This window comes from Carassius gibelio, chromosome A8 (genome assembly GCF_023724105.1).
Source record: "Carassius gibelio isolate Cgi1373 ecotype wild population from Czech Republic chromosome A8, carGib1.2-hapl.c, whole genome shotgun sequence".
Lineage (NCBI taxonomy): Eukaryota > Metazoa > Chordata > Actinopteri > Cypriniformes > Cyprinidae > Carassius > Carassius gibelio.
Window position 1 is genome coordinate 24,749,355 of NC_068378.1, and position 17,104 is coordinate 24,766,458.

General features: G+C 36.5%; 1 protein-coding gene across 1 annotated transcript; it reads right to left on the reverse strand.

The window, feature by feature from the left end:
• Positions 1-586: 586 nt before the first annotated feature.
• On the reverse strand, positions 587-11,101 carry vsig8b (V-set and immunoglobulin domain containing 8b). Its single transcript, XM_052604936.1, has 8 exons — positions 10,944-11,101; positions 9,427-9,532; positions 6,913-7,076; positions 5,975-6,176; positions 4,143-4,292; positions 3,747-3,869; positions 2,389-2,527; positions 587-1,039 (listed from the first exon to the last, which is right to left on the reverse strand). The coding sequence occupies exons 2-8, from the start codon at positions 9,500-9,502 to the stop codon at positions 793-795; spliced, it is 1,101 nt and encodes a 366-aa protein (XP_052460896.1). The 5' UTR covers positions 9,503-9,532; positions 10,944-11,101; the 3' UTR covers positions 587-792.
• Positions 11,102-17,104: the final 6,003 nt, after the last annotated feature.

A 17,104-nucleotide genomic window follows, 5' to 3' on the forward strand; every position in this document is an offset into this window, starting at 1 on the left:
ACTTTGTGAAGTTTTCAGTTTCCTTGCCGTTGGCTTGCTCACTGGCTTTTACAGAAAAAATAAACTAAGACAACATTTTCTTTTAATTGAACTTTCAAATGAGGACCTTATGGAATTTTGGGCATTATTATTGCAATGTTTTCCTGCAAAGATGTTTTGAAACTTTGTCCATTGTGAAGAGTGCTATATAAATAAAATTGACTGGAGGGAACAGGACCGGGACATGTCGTATCGTTTCACCACATCTGGCTGTTTTGAACTCAAAAAGCATGTCCTGTGCAGTCCGGTCCTCGAAGCTGCTCTGATGATAGGAACCTCTCTTAATACAAAATTTGGCGGCATGATTAATTTAGTTATTATTATTATTTTTCATACTCAAATTTTGACCATTTAAAAAAAACAAAAATATTCAAATAAAAATAGTTTTGTATAATTGTAAAAATGTAATTCGATTTTTTTTGGCACAATCACCCTTGTAAAGCACTCATATGATGTTAACTCTCTTACTATCAATCTTAAAAGGCTGAATTTATTGTTATAAAGAGGTTAAAAGGCTTGTTAGTTAATATATTTCAATTACCATGACCACATTTCACCTAGATGTTTATAAAACAATCATACAAAAATACATCAACATAACTATACATATATATTAGCAGATCTCTATCCAGAACTTTAGGAAAATTCACAAATGTGAATATACTGTGCAGTTTTAATGCCCTCGAATCTTGCCATGGTCTTGCGCAGTATTGCATCTTTTGAGTGCCATGTCCACTGGCAGGACGTTGGTGGTTATACGGCATATCCATATTTGCTGTCGTATCTGAGCGAAGGCCTGTGATCAGACGCAAGCATGTTGGCTTCCCTTTGGATTCTGCTGCGTTCGGTTTGGGTACTGCTGGGACCAGATTCGGCCTGTGTGACATCAGCTTTGCCAACCGAGATGTAATGGATCCCCTGATGGCCGTAATAATTCTGTGCAGAACGGAAGCTGGAGTAACGGCTTCCCGGGCGACTCTCGGGAGCTGGAACATCCTCCCTAAAATACGGTAGAGGAAAGTAACATGTCACTTGATGCTAGCCAAATATATTTATACCCGAAGTAGAAAAAGGAGACATACATATTTGGGACCAATCCAGTTGAGAGAATCATTATTGGGTGTGGTTGTTGTTAATGAATCACCAGTGTTGCTGATAAGTCAGAAAGGTATTTACCCATGATTTGTTGCGAGACATTCTTCAACTATTAGCTAAACATTTACTTCTGCTCCTGAAGGGAAACTATCGAGCATGTAGAGAGACACTATGCCAGTGTTAAGCCCATTAAAATTCTCAGGTTTTTCAGCCAAATAGACTTTGAATGCAATTTCCAAAAAATAAATAAAAAACATGGAAATTGGTTTAATGTCAATTGAGTTGAAATGACTTGTACAACCAAGTCGATTATACATAAATTTCAAGCCACAACTGAACTTAGAAATGGAAATAAAGTTTTTATGTTGTACAAAGAATATTGCCCCAAAGTTGATCATTTTCCTCATTTTTTCGTACAGAACCAAGGAATTTTTTGTATGTGGTTGGTTGGAGGAATCCTTCCAAATTTTTACCAGATATTAATTTGTCAACACAACACTAGCAAAGAGTTTTTGCATTTCAGGAGACATGGAATATATATCAATTTAAACATTAACCTTTTGCTAAAATGTTTCAGTTTTAATATGTATCGTTAAAAGTCAATCCAAATGAGTTTTTTCTCATGCACTGAGCCAGAAATTAACGTTTTAGCAGCACTTACATTGACCAAACTTTACAGTTTTATCTATATTTGCATATTTAAACTTGTCATACAAAACAGTAGTCTTAATCTCCATATGATTAATCATTTTGTGAAGTATGGTAATGTCAATTAGTTCAAATTTATAATGCATGCGTTTATAATGCATGTTCTCACTGCTCATAATTAAAAAGTATAGCCTATATAACTGGACCTTCTGGTGAAAACGACATATGGTGACATAAGCCAGACTTCTCCAATCATTCTCCATTCACCCACACCTCACACAAGCTCGCTTTCATCTGCCTCCATTTTTAAATGCAACACCCACATTTCAACATTGAATCAACAACCGACACATGCAGATAGAAACATATTTATCATGGCTGAGAATTAGTTTCCTCATATAAACAATTAAACCTCTTTGAGCTAAATCATGGTCAGAAATTAAGAATTTGTTCCAAACTCATATGAATTAGTTTTCTTGTTTTCATATGACATGCCTATGTTTAATTGACTGAAATAAGGAAACAAATTAGTACAATGTGGCCATTATATACAAAAACAAGTTTTTTTTTTTTCTCCCCTGTATGCCATTTACAGCAGTATCTCACCTGATCTCGTTGGCACGCTCTTTTTCATAGCGCCTCTTGTAGCAACAGCAAATCAGGAGCCAGATCAGGAAAAGGAGGAGGAGAAACAACAGCAATGCACCAATCACAGCTCCCACAATTACTCCCACTTTATTGGTTGCTAGAGATAAAAGATTCAGATAAAAGACAGCTGATTATGTAGAGAAGTGGCTCACTCTTAACCTGAGATACATTTAATCTGAAAGTGCAGCTGAGGTTTCACAAAATCATTAATCTTATAAAAATTATCTGGAGAATAAATGTGTTTATAAAAAGAATATGTTAACACAAAATCCTCCATTGAGTGAGTCTGCGTATTTCATTCAAGGACACATAATGCATAATGGCCTTTATACAGAGATATGCTACTGCGGTTGAGGTATGAACGCTGCACAGAAATGAGAGAATGACTGGATCTTTTGACTTTCTCCATTTCTTCCAACTTTCTCCATTGGTTCAATAAGCATAAAGAGACTTACTTACAAATGATTAATGTAAGTATTTGGACACTTAAACCATTTATATACCCTAATAGATAAAATAATATTATAAATAAACATGTCTAATTGGCATCTGCCTGTCAAAAGTCTCTGGATCTTTTCTTTTCACCAACCTAGCATTTGAATCACCACATTTTGGTGGGAATTTTGATCACCAAATTGGTCAAAAAAAACAACAACAACAAAAAAAAACACTTCAAGGTATAAACATATATTACCGCTGTCACAAATAAAGTGAAAATGAAATGCGGCATTAAATTTAGTTCTGCTAATTTCCTTTTAGTCGTTTTTACAGCGTTGCACATGACCGATCACACACGATTCTGTTCAGCTTAGCTTAGCTTCAATTTTCTCATCATAAAGCAAATGTATAGTATGTACCATGTAAGCAAGAAATTCATTTCACAGTGTAAACAGCTTTATTTATTATAACAGGAGTATTCTGAGAATGACTTAACTCTAAACTGAAGTTAGTGATGACGTGCTTTGATAATGTAAATGTTCTACGCTCGCTTTCTGAATATAATTCATTTGCTGTTTGAACAACCTAATAACTTTCAGCCGTATTAAAAATATTGCATGACATGACACCCATATGTGGTACAGACAAAAAAGATGGCTTTATGGTGTGACCACACTAACATTAATTCTACTTAAACCCTTCCCTGGAGTTAGTTCACTCTCACTCTCGAGTTACCTCTTTGATACTAAGTCTTTTTGTGAAACATCTGTGCTGTCTTTCTGTCTTTCAATTTGACATGTTATTGTCTGATGCACTGAGATTCAGTTATTAAGTGAAGCTTAGGTTTGCAAATACATTCCGGATGCATCCATACTTACGGTTATATGCTTGAAGGGCGTATGTGCATCGTTCAGTGCCTACTTCATTGCTGACCTCACAAAGGTACCTCCCTGTGTAGCTCTCACTGTGATTTCCGATCAGCAGCTCTCCAGTCTGGGGATCTTCAAACAAAAGAGCCTTTTAGAATGTGCAGACCTGCAAAAGACCCTGTAGTGTCGTTTACTACAGGTTGCACACTAAAACTTGTTTGGTTGCTATGAGGCTCAACAATTTTTTTGTCTTTTTTTTTGTTGTTGTCTACAGCAGCTGTATGTGACTTGACAACGCACAGGCCTGAAGCTACAGGTTATTCAAGCGGTATCAAATATTAAACTTCACTTGAATATTTGCTGAGTAGAGTTGCACTAGACCTGTGTGCACCGGGGGGAACTCACTCTGTGTTGCAGTTGGTGGCAGGTTTCCACTTTCTTTGGTCCATGCATATTTTAGAGGAGATGAACCCTGGGAAGATTTGCAGCGAAGCGAAACGGTCCCACCCTTCTCCTCGCTACCTTCCACCCAACATTTAGGGGGTGATGGTCGTACTGAAGGAAAACAAAAGAAAAACAATCAGAAGTCATGGACAAAATCACATGGCTGATGCATAAACATTATGACATTTGACACACATTCTTTAACCTCACATGCAGGTCTGACTGCATTCTTGTGTACAGCTTCTGTTTTTAACCATCTAATTCATTCCTCAGAAAAAATCAAGTTCTACTCATAATAAGGTTTACATAGAAATGAGTCATAAAATAAATACAGTAGGTTGCACTTTCATGTTGACACTCATATCTAATATCTCATAAATCGCAAAAGGAAGGAAGGACCAGGAATATTCAAATGTTCAATATATTGTACACTAAATCCATAAAAAACTTTAGTTGTAATAAAAGCCAACTGAAATATACTAATATAATATAATATAATAAAATATTGAAGTAAATAATCCAGAGAAACAAACAACCATTTTTTAAACAAATAAATACAGAAAATATAAACATGTTTATTATTTTAAATATTTTTTTAAGTGGAAACAAAAGCTTAAAATAATTTTACATGGCTCAAAAATGATCTATTAATTAAAAAAGATCATTCATTATTTTTGATTTCAGATCTGAACTTTAAACATGTCTCTAAAAAGCCCTAAAAAGTGCAAAAACTGTAAATTCACACACACACACACAAAGTGGGTATAGAAAAGCATCACCCCCCATTTTAAAATAATCATAATTTGTTGCAACGGACACAGTATTTATTTTATCCAGCTGTATTTACTGTATTTGCTCAGTGCAACTTATAACATCCAAGTGAAAGATATAACACCAACATGCAGAAAAAACTCATTTCATGTGAATGATTAGAGGGTTTTAGAAACTTCCAGGCAGGTGTGTGGAGGCAGGTTGGAGCTAAACTCTGCAGGACATCGGCCCTCCAGGACCACCCCTGGTCTAGATGTGCAAAGTTAGTAGAGACAGAGACAAATCCCAACAGATTAAAGGCTTTAATTAAAATAAAAAAAGGGATACAACAAAATACTGACACAAACGGATGATCCTTTTTCCAACTTGGTGATTCTGTTTTTTTTATTTTTTATTTATTTTTTTATTTTTTATTTTGACATGTTGGTGTTATATCTTTCGCTCGGATGTTAGGTTACACTGAATAAATACAGCTGGATAAAACAAAAACTGTGTCCGTCTTTATTTATGGCTGCAAACCAACAAAATTTAATTATTTTAAAGGGGGGTGATTTATTTCCTATACCCTCTCTCTCTCTCTCTCTCTGTGTGTGTGTGTGTGTGTGTGTGTGTACACCACTAAACTGAAACTAGAATAGCTTGAAAAAAAAAATACTAAACCAGAAAATTTGGAAGAAAAATAAAATTAAAATCAAATAGAAACAAACTAATGTAAAACTCAAAAAACCATAATTACACTGCACTCTTAAAGGCTCCCAGCACTGAGCCAAAGTTTTACAAGAGGGTGTAAATCATCGAGTCTGTAGACAGGAGGCGGTGGGTTCGGGCTGAGGTTGCCAGAAGAAAACAGAAAGCAGATGTGAACAACAAGCATCCACTCCACCTACCATTCCAGTCATGCCATCGAGAGCAACTCGAGGAAAGATGCAGGCTAAAGTTGGAGAGAACCGGTAAAACAGAAACCTGCAGCTTGATAAGAGTGTCAGAACTGGTCAGCAGTCACAGAAAGAGCACATCCTCACCCAGCACTACTAAAGTGAGTTTCCTCGAATCGATGCCTGGTGCTTTCTTCACTTTGCACTGGTACGTGGCAGTGTCCGAGACCTTGACGCTGGAAATGCTGACCGTGGCGTCGCCTAGGCTCGGGTCGCCAGCAAACTTCAAGCGACTCATCAAGTCTGGGTTTCCTAGCTGGTACTGTTTCCCTCCAGTGTAGGATAAGATCTGTCAGACAGAAAAACCTAGCTCAGTGAGTCTTATCTAATGTAACCGGTCTAACCACCTGCCGTCATTAAGATGAAGTATTACGCATGGATTTCTCATAATCTCCACACACATCTCTGGAAAACCTGGGGTTAAGCGGTTTGGACGAGGTAGAAATGGGAGGAAATTACAAAATCCATCAAGATGATATGATTGATGAGGTGGAGACTGTGATCTCCATTGAGCTGAGAACACGTTCCTACATTCTTGTCTTATCAAAAACACCAGATGCTATGTAAAGAAAAGCTGCACCGCATGCGTCAGTTCATTTTAAACATTCATGCAGGTGTGACAAATAATCCAGTCTCTCTTATGATATTAGTGTTATTTTAGTGCCATCACCATTTAGTACCAGTCAGTGTTATTTTAGAATGATTAAGATACTATTATTAATATTTCGATTTTGTTGTTGTTGTTATTGTAACTTAAAAATCAGCATGAAATGGTATATAACCCTATTTGCTAATTTTTTGTATTTTATTTAATCTGATATGTAATCTGAAATGATTAAAATAAGCCAATTACCCTCATGCCTACTGAGAAACATCTTAAGAAGTGTATTTTAAGCATATTCTGATGCTTTCGAAAAAATTTCAGATCCATTTTCATTTTTACTATTCTTAAAGATGCCAGTAACAAACCAATACAATACAAGATGTGCTTTAAACTGCATTCTGTGTCCTCAGCACGCTCTCACCAGCTCATCTTTCTGGGTCATGTCTTGACTGACGAGTGTCCACTCAATGTCCAGGTCTCCGACATCTGAGGCGTCCAAGCTGTATGTGCAGCCCAGAGTAACACTCTCCCCCTGAGCTTTCTTCACCGTCTGTGGTCCTGTGGATGTCACCTGTACCGCCAAAGCTAAAGGTTCACACAGAGAGATACGGAATAATGATCTTTCATTTTACAAACACCTGTCTTGTCCAACTCAGAAAATGTCTTATTGAATAGAATTTTTCCCTCTACACAATAATTCAAATCAGTGGTTCTCATCTACTTTGCTTAAACCCAGTAATCATTTTTATTGTGCTATTTACTACTCATGATTATATGGTGTGTTGCATTTTATTATTTGCAATCAAAAAAAAAAAATTCCTATCAGAACTGATCTGTTACTCACCATTTGAGAACCACTGCTGTAAAACATTTATTGATTTAAAGAGCCCGTATTCTATGCTTTATTTGGAAGCCTTGGTTTCATGCACGAAAAACATTTTGAATGCCATCTGTACAGGCTGGTTTTTCAACTTTTATGATTGACTAAACTGTTTGCATGAGAGATGCATATCATTGAAACTTCCAAGTTGTTGAACACTGATGAACATGTTGATATGTGGTCATGTGCTCATAGTTGTGATGCCATAATGATTTCTGAAGATGAATCATTTCATCAACTTTTTTTTTTTTCAGACGAATTTCAATAATTGGTCAGAGGAAGAAGCGGCATGACATTTATTTCAAAAGTGCACAAATAGTCCTGTTTTCTATGATGTGCACTATCAAAAACAGATCAAGAGGAGAATTTTCTCAAATGAATCATGGCCGTTAATAGTGCCGTTTATTTGCACATTCTGTTCTGTCTGTGATAGTGTGTCTGTGATAGATCATTGTGTGCTATTTCCAATCTTGCCAGTTCTGAGTGCTAGAATGTGGAGGATGATGCTGTACAGTGCAGCTTGTGACAGTCTGCATGCATCACTCTACCACAATGATCCAGACACCATCCATCGCTCTTTAAATGCAGAAAGTGCACTTGACAACATGCTGAATCTGGATATATGGTTAGTTGTAACTCTCTTCTCCATTATTTGATGAATTACCTGAGCCACGATCACTAGATCATTTTTCACAGGCTAATAACATAGCAGTAACTGCACTAGGTGGAATACTGCAGTAAATGTGAAACGTTCTATATTAAGCCTATGAAAAGAGTTGTCTGTGAATACCACACATTTTTGTGCTGAACCTTGTCAAACAAACATATGTTCTAAGAAGTGTTTATTAATGTTTCCATTAGGGTGTAAGAACAACACGTTTTCTCAACGTTCTAAATGTCCAGATTTTCATGTTTTTTTTTTCTTGTTTATACAAAGGGAACATTCTATTTTATTATTTTGTGAACATTATGGGAACGTTACTTTTGAATGTTCTCGGAACATTCTGAAACAAGTAGCACCATGAAAAAAAGAATGATGTATAAATAATATACAGATATAAGAGAATCTTCCAAGCTAACAATTATGTTCTACAAACATTGTGCTAACGTTCCTGTTAAGTTGTAAAAACATTATTCCAAATACATTTTGATAGAACCATACCAAATTTCTTAGAATGTTGTGAATTTATAATTTGACAAAAGGCCACAGCCGTTAAGGTCACACAAATGTTAGTAAAAACAAGTTAACTGTCATCAGAAGCTGACTGGCTGAATAAAAAGACATGATGCCATAAACAGCAATCAGGTGATCTATGCAACGTGAACGGATGAGATGCACTGTCCTCCGATGCTCCTGTTACAATCTCTGTGTCTCAAAATCACCAAAAACAGCTTTGAGGACAGATGAGCAGTCTTTGCAAGGTGCTTCTGCAATTTATTCATTTAATTTATTTTTGAAGGAATGCTACAGATTGTCAGGTTGGTCTTGTTCTTAGCAACAAGCAGCAGAATGTGTCAGATAACTGTGTCATTCCTGTAAGTATTGCACATTCACACAAAACACAGGGAGCATCTGTGCAATTTACAGATCGTCCATCAGCTGGAATAAAAACAGTCCAAGCATGAGTGTGTTGAGCATGCTGGGTTAAAACCCTGTGAGTGCATCCATGTATGGTCAAAAACCACACCTTTTCATGCTCTGTAATTTTAGTGCATTTAATATTTAGCAAATCACTCTCACAGATAATGAATGACCTTATTGTTTTATGCACGCTACATCTTTTGCTTTTAAAATCTGAAATGCACATGCAAGTGCATTGAAGCGAATCTCAGATCCAGTATTATTCAATACTAGAATTTGCATAAAGTGGAGTGGGAGGCCAGTGCAACTTCTTAATATGCAGGGTTAATTTATGCATAACATGGTCACACTTAGACTGCCGTTGAAACTCGATACAGCCCACACAAAGTGAAGAGAAAAGTGACCTTTAACCCAGAAAACCCTCAAAGAGACTGTTAAATAAGTAAATAAAAATAGTACTGTATTTTACACACCTGCATGATTTAGACATAGTGAAGTGATGTATAATGCAGCCAAAGGCAAGGGGAAGTTCAACCAGAACTTGCTCATAGCCAAATGTCAGCTTTTCTCACAGAAAACCTGAAAAAAAGAAAAGAGAAGAAAAGCACAGACTGTCATTGTCCCTTGCTGACTAGACACCTTATCTGTAAATGTGAATCATCTGATTCTGATAAGGGTCACACGTATGACAAATTACAATGTCATTTTAGCTGGAATGAGAAAGTCTTGAGTTTCGATTCAAAAGTGTAAAAACAAATCATTAATCACTCTCAAGCTCAGAAAAATCTAATCAGAAACCAAAGATGGATTGTCTCTTACAAATTTGATCTATTTGATATGTGTATGTATATGTACATAATAGACAAGAAATAAGAAAAAATATCTAAAAGCATATTATATATGTACATAAACATATAACTATGTATGTACTGTATAAGTATAATATTTAAATGTAATCATATATATCATCTGTTTTATAAGTACAAATATCTAAAAGCATATGAATATATATATATATATATATATATATATATATATATATATATATATATATATACACACATTTTTTTTGTTTGTTTACATAATATTAAAAGAAATAATATAAACAGGAAATGTCCACTATCAGTCGACAAATGTGTTTGAATATTTTTGACCAGATGGGATGTAAACATCTCAAACACTGCCTGACTGATATTTCTGCCTATTACTATTTGCATGCACTTATAATATACAAATCACTTCAGACTCAAACATTGTAAAGTTTTAAACATGAGGTAGAGTTATCAAAAGAAAGGCAGAAACTGTGATTCTTATCTTTGTCTATGAATCATTAAGGAAAAACGATGTGCCAAAGTAGCTGCCAATAAAACACACAGTAATAAAACCTTGAGGAAGAGAGTTCCCTGAAAACTGAATACAGTTTAAACATGTACTCACACATCTGGATTGCTATCATTGCAGGGACTCCATAGGTGTAATGTTTTTATACTGTACAAACCGTATATTCGATCACCCTACACCTAAACCTACCCCTCACAGAAAACCATCTGCATCTTTACATCCTCAAAAAACTCATCCTATATGATTTATAAGCTTGTTTCCCCATAGGTCCCCATGATGACACGAGTCCCCATGAGTTGGTGTGTATTCAGGTTTAAGTCTCCACCAGGATTGAATCACACACACACACACACACACACACACACACACACACACACACCCCGCATTTAATTCAATAAGCCTTTTTGGAGCACTTGCTTACTGACGGTTTACAGTAATCATTTTAGTCTCATAAGAAATTAAATAAGCCAGAAAAACTAATTAACGGAGGTCAGAGCGGGCAAGGATTTCATTTCTGTTAGCTTTTGTGAAGAGCAAAGTCCAAACTGCAGTCCTTCCCGTCACAACCAACTTCCATCTTCAGTTCTTTGTGTTGACATTCAACTGATGTAAACTCAAAAAGGGATTTCCGTAAAAAATGACAAATTACCTCTTAACGGAGCAACCAAATCCAGAGTAGTCCAACAAACACAGCGGTGCTGTCAGGTGTTTTCTTTGCTAGTTCCTCTATTCAGCTCTTACTCTCACCTGAAGCAGGTAAACAGGTGTTTCCTCTAAGGCCCCTCCCCCTCACAGCATTCCACCAATCACAAACTCAGTGTACAGTAAATGGATTAAATCAGCCATTTCGGATCAAACCATGTGACTGATTCAAAAGCAGCACATTCACATTAAAACAGTGCTTGGCATCTGGGTTAAAAGCAATGGCAAATAAAAAATAATACAATATAACTCGATATACAGCCATCCAATGACATTTAAAAGGGCAGATTCAGATATTTTTCCTGCTGGTTTTTAAAACCGAAGGCCTTTCATCCAATCACGAGTGGCATTTTTGGTGCAAATACACCTGCCATTTGATAATATGACTAATACTTATTCAGTATTAGTGCTTGTACTGTATGTTTGTTTGATAAATCATACTGTTTATGGATATACAATACTGTGGTTATTCTTAGTCAGTGCAATGTGAGTCCTTTTGCATTTTGTTTGAACAGTGTAATTCAGAGTAATTTTAATACAGTTTTAAATCATTTAGTTAACTTCCAAAAAAACAGTTTTTGGCACTTTTCTAATGCAAAATGCTAAACCAATTGAGAACCACTGCGGTGAAGTGTGCCTTATGCGTTGCACATTGCATAATTGTTTGAATTTGCTTGGTTTTTGTGATTATTTTTATTAGTTTTATTCACATTTATTTTTATATTAAGCCCAATAGGCCAGTATGTCTATGTTTAATTTGGAAATGAACAGATGCATCTTTAGGCTGCTGTAAAAATGTAAACACTGCAGTGTTATTTCACAGGGGAATCAGTTTGTTTGCTCGGCTCTGCTCAGACACTTATTATCACTACAAAACATGTACAATACGTGATTCTCCTTGCAGTCAATGTAGGCTGTTGATGTGTGCACACAGACTCAGATGAAGTCTTCTGTCAATCAAGAGCTCTTCTGATCATCGACGCCTCCCACAGCTACACACACAGCCGTGGATATGCTGCTTTGATCACAATGGCAACATCACAAGCCACTGAGGACAGAAACACAAGGTGAGTGTGAGTGTGTGCACTATTCAGAGTTTAGGAATCGGGTTTCATTCATGAGGCTGAATTTGAATTTATATATTTGTGTTGGTTTTGTCTCAGTGCTCCAAAAAGTTTCCCACAGATTTTTTTTCTTCTCTTTTTTGAATGTAAGGATTGGAAATGTTTTTTCCAGCATAGTCCATAAAATGACATTTGTTATTTAAATTAATGTAAATTAACATGTATCTTAACTAATATGTATATTTGGTAATATTTAAATGTTATTGTTATAGTTATAAATAATTGTATTAATTTGTGTTATTTTATTATTATTCGATATAATTTAACCTACATTGTAAAAAAAAAGGAAAAAAGATGAGATCAGTAAGTCTTGGTTTAAGATCTCCGTGGTGTACATGGCCAAAGTTCTGCATTTGAGGTTCAGTCTGATTCATTACACAACAGAATTGTTCTTCCTCGTATTACTTTCATGGCAAACGAAGAGATTTTTTTTTCCCCTCGGGCTTTGCTTCAAGGCCGACAGCCTCTACACAGCTAATCGATGAGATAGCGGCCGCTGATAATTGGTGGCGATTAGGAAATAAAGACCCTTTAATGTAGTTTTCCATGAAGACCTTGAGATGTGAGCTTTAATAATTCGTATCTCTCCTTTTCAAGTACAAATAAAGCATCTTCTTGTGGTTTTCAATGAAGCAGTTCATCCAGTGAGCTCGAGATGAAAGGTCTTGTATATGGAGCGATGCTTTGAAAATAACTCCGCTTTTTGTTTTGTACAGATACCATCTGACCTTAAAGAACCACTGTAGTTCAAGCAGTCAACTTTAAAGCACTACAGTATTTTCAATAATCTGTGATGAAGTGTCATACAGGCACAGCAGTGACAGGAAATCTTGGAAACACTTCAGCTCACGAGTCAGCCGGAGAAGTCTGACCCATTTTGAGTCATCAACATGATTTCATACATACAGCATATTGAGTATTTCCAGAAACACTTGAAGGCTTGAAATTTCACCTATAGTTTATAGATATTTAATGAGTTTTAATAATTCATGTTTATTTTATGGACCATGGTGGAAAAACATTTTATATCTCAGAATGATACTCACTCCCAGTGTAATTTATTTTTAACAAACCAGGCAATGGTGAGAGAATAGAGAAAATATTCTGTCCATAAACATTATTGTCATTAGACAAGTTTTTGTATTATTTTTAATTGATTATGTTTGGTAAAATATATTTGTTCTTATGACAATGGGGTTATTTTAGTTGTATTTGCATGTGACATAAAGTGTATGGTAGGTTAATATATTCTGGTGCATGAAACGTCTTTTCTGTTTCTGTTTTAGTGGTTTAATGTGAGAAATGCTCCATATGTGTCTCCATATGGAGTCCTGGAGTTAAAAAATAATGCCTTGTAAATCCTAGATAAACTTGTGATGGTTGAAAACACATGGGTCATGCTGACGTTCAGTGAGGGTCTGGCAAGCGTTTCGTTTTGATTTATAATGTAATATGTTGCAGTTACCAGCTCAAATATTTTATTTACACATCAAAGACAGGTTTAACTTGACAAGTGTTCATTTTGGACCCTGCTGACCCCTACTGGTGTGGATGCAGTGACACACAAAAGTGTTTTTGGTTGGCGGTGCATTCACAGGCATATCTGTGTTAAGCTGAAAGTGTCTGTTTTACTGTATGTACTCCCTGGCAAATGGGCAGCGTTCTGGCAAGTTCTCTGCAAACATTTCTGCAGTTACTTTGATAGAACATTTGCTGATCTGATCTTTAGTAATGTTCTCCAAACATTAGCACAATTAGCATGTTCATGGAACTCTTTTTTTTTTTTTTAGAAATTGTTTTCGAAAATTCAGAGAACATTCAAAAGTAACATTTCATAATCTTAACAAAATGATAAAATAGAATGTTCCCTTACACTAACATTGGCATAAAACATTTTAAAACCTGGAACACGCAGGAAAACGTGTATTTGTATTCTGCATATATTGAGCCAAGAGGTCAGTCTGTGACATTTGACCAACCAGGGAATCTAAATGTGAATTCACAGGAACATAACATTTTATCGCACCTTAAAAAACAGCTGTTTCTAGGCCACAGATATGAGCCTTGATCATTTGAAACTCTGTTGTTAATAGTACTACTCATTTCCCTAGAAGCAAAACATGGATAAAATGACATGGTACACCTTTAAATTGGCTTCTGCCTTCCGTCTGAGTGTGATTCAGTCAGCGTGAAAGTGTTTTAACTTGAGATATTGGAGTCACATAAGATAAACCCCCCTGGGAAATGCTGCGCTTGTCGTCCCATGACTGCTCTCACTCAAATGCTAATGGAGTCTTTAGAAAGTGAGGCCGATGCTTTGTTCCTCATTGTGCCATTGAATGCAAATGTAAGTGCTGCGCTTTTGTTTATTTGCACCTTTGGTACTGAAGCGGAGAAGGCTGTTCTGTGGTTTCCTTCTGAAATTCCCCAGCTGGTCAGAAAGCCCCTCTTCTGAGTAATGAAACCTTGAATTAGACTTTTAATATGAGAAATGAGAAACAAAATATTTGGCAAAAGCGCAGTCAGCTTAATAGGTGTCCTTTGTCATTACAATCCACACAATTTGAACATTCGAATAGAACTTATGCTTCGTTTGATGTGCATTGTGCACAGGGAGAAACTGTTCAGTTTTGTCTGCGTTGTGAGTTTCTTAATAAGCAAAGTAATTTATCTTTGCCATCTGTAGATGGATGCAACGACAGCTCGGCAGGATGCCTATTAGTAGGTTTGCTGTAGCGCCGGACCTGAACAAACCTTGATGTTCTTCTGCTGCAGAACAATGTGTGATGAGAGAGAGGCAGACGGGAAGAGGGGACATCAGCAGACAGGGCTAATTCTGTAGAATGGGAGATGACACGTAATTATGTAGCATCGATCGGCAGGGAATACGCTTCATCATGCTGTGACTGTACTTTGGTAATTTGGCCCATGGATTCTCTGAAAGTCAGAATAGTCAAAAAACCTTCGGCATTCATTAAAGCAAAGAAAGAAGTGACGCGTCACAGATCACACCCTGATTTGTGTGAATGCCGCAGTGTGAAGAGATGCATTCTGTGCGCGGGTGTAGGCTACATCTGATGTGATTATATGCTTTCGACATGTTGAGATGTTCTAAACGCCATGATAATGCAAGTGCTTAGATGTGTATGCATATTTTTTTGCACTACTTTTCAAAACGCTTAAGTTGTTGAAATGTGGTTCCAAATCAATTAAGCTCATTAACTGAATCTGGCTGAATCCACAAGACCTTGAATGTAGGCAGGGATTACAATTAAGGGCTCAACTTGTTTAAAGTCTTATCTTCATTTGGATTCATGGCTATTCTTGGCATTACTGTCCAGTTGTTTGTTAGGGAGTCTTCTGCTGGCAGATGATGCAGATCTTGCAGTTTTAAGCTAAACTGATTAACTAGCATTAAAGCATATTATCTAATGTGTTTTTGTAGCTTGCTGTAGTTTGTAAAGAATGGCCAAGGAAAGGAAGAAAAAACATGGTATCCAAAGCTGTTTTTTTTTTTTTTTCATTACCGTTCAAAACTCTTAAAGGGATAGTTGCACAGGGAGAAAAGTTTTAAACACTTTTGGTAACATTATTACTGTCACTTTTGATCAATTTAAAGCATCTTTGCTGAAGAAAAACATAAAAATTTAAAAACTGAAACCAAATGGTTGAATGTTGTGTGTCCTTTTAAATCTTTAGACTTAAGAACAATTGATGAAAGTTCCATTCAAGGTTAAATAAGTAAAAAAAATAAAAAAAATCTGACTGGTCCATGCATGCCTTGTGGTAATGAGAGGACACAAGCCAGGTACAGAAATCATTAGTATAATGACTGTGACTTTTGACCAGTGATCTCTTCCTAAACCCAGTGAGCTTCCTCCACAGGCAGCATTTTAAGACACCACAGACCCTCCTGCCAAAACATTACCAAGGAATAGTTCACCTAAAAATTAATATTCTGTCAATAATTCTGGATATCGGTAAAAAAAAAAGTCTATGTCCAGTAGTTCAACCGTAATGTTATGAAGCTACATTAATATTTTTGGTGTTCAAAGAAAACAAAAATAGTGACTTTAATCAATGATTTCTTCTCTTTTGACTGCCACTCACAAGAGTACCATGACGCATGCTTGTGCATTCCTCTGCTTGTAAACAGGGCGCAGCGCTTGAGACTCCTACGTCAGCAGCACCACATGCATGTGTCATGGTACTCTTGGGAATGGCAGCGGAGACTATTTTAACCATGTTCTTTACTACCTTCCTAGGCCTGGATACATTTCAGTTGTGATGCTGTCTATGCAGGGTCATAAAGCTCTTGGATTTCATCAAAAATATCTTAATTTGTGTTCTGAAGATGAGGAAAAAGGCTTACAGATTTAAAATGACATGAGGGTTATTAATGACAGAATTTTCTTTTTTTTTATATAACTATCTTTTATGTCTGCAATCATAAGGGAGACTTCCTCTGTTACTCAGATTCATTGTTCTCTTTTTACTCTACTATTTGATCTACCTGAAGACACTGAAAGTCAGTGCTGATGCCCTTCATTGTATGGTAATTGTGTTCCCTTGCAATAAAGAGGGACAGCGGCCAAACAGGACTGGATTTGATCTGCGGCCATGGGCTCTACTGATAACCCCATCTATCTTAGTGGACTTGGCAAAAAGGACCTCACTAATGACACCAGAGGGGATGTCCAAATCACTGGTAAACAACAGAACACGGGTGAAAAGAAACAAATGACCGTTTCAAATCGGCAGGGAGGTTGAAAATGTCTGAAGACATGCCAGGAGAGGAAGCTGAGGTTTGACTGGAGCTAGAAACAGGGAATACAGGTCCATATTTTTCTTGTGAGGGAAGGATCTCGCCTCATTGAGCCGATGAAGATGGGGCCATACGCCTGAGGAGCGATGATTTTTATGTCACTGTGCACCTGTCAGATACTATTATACTTTATATATGTTCGATTATACTTTATATAAT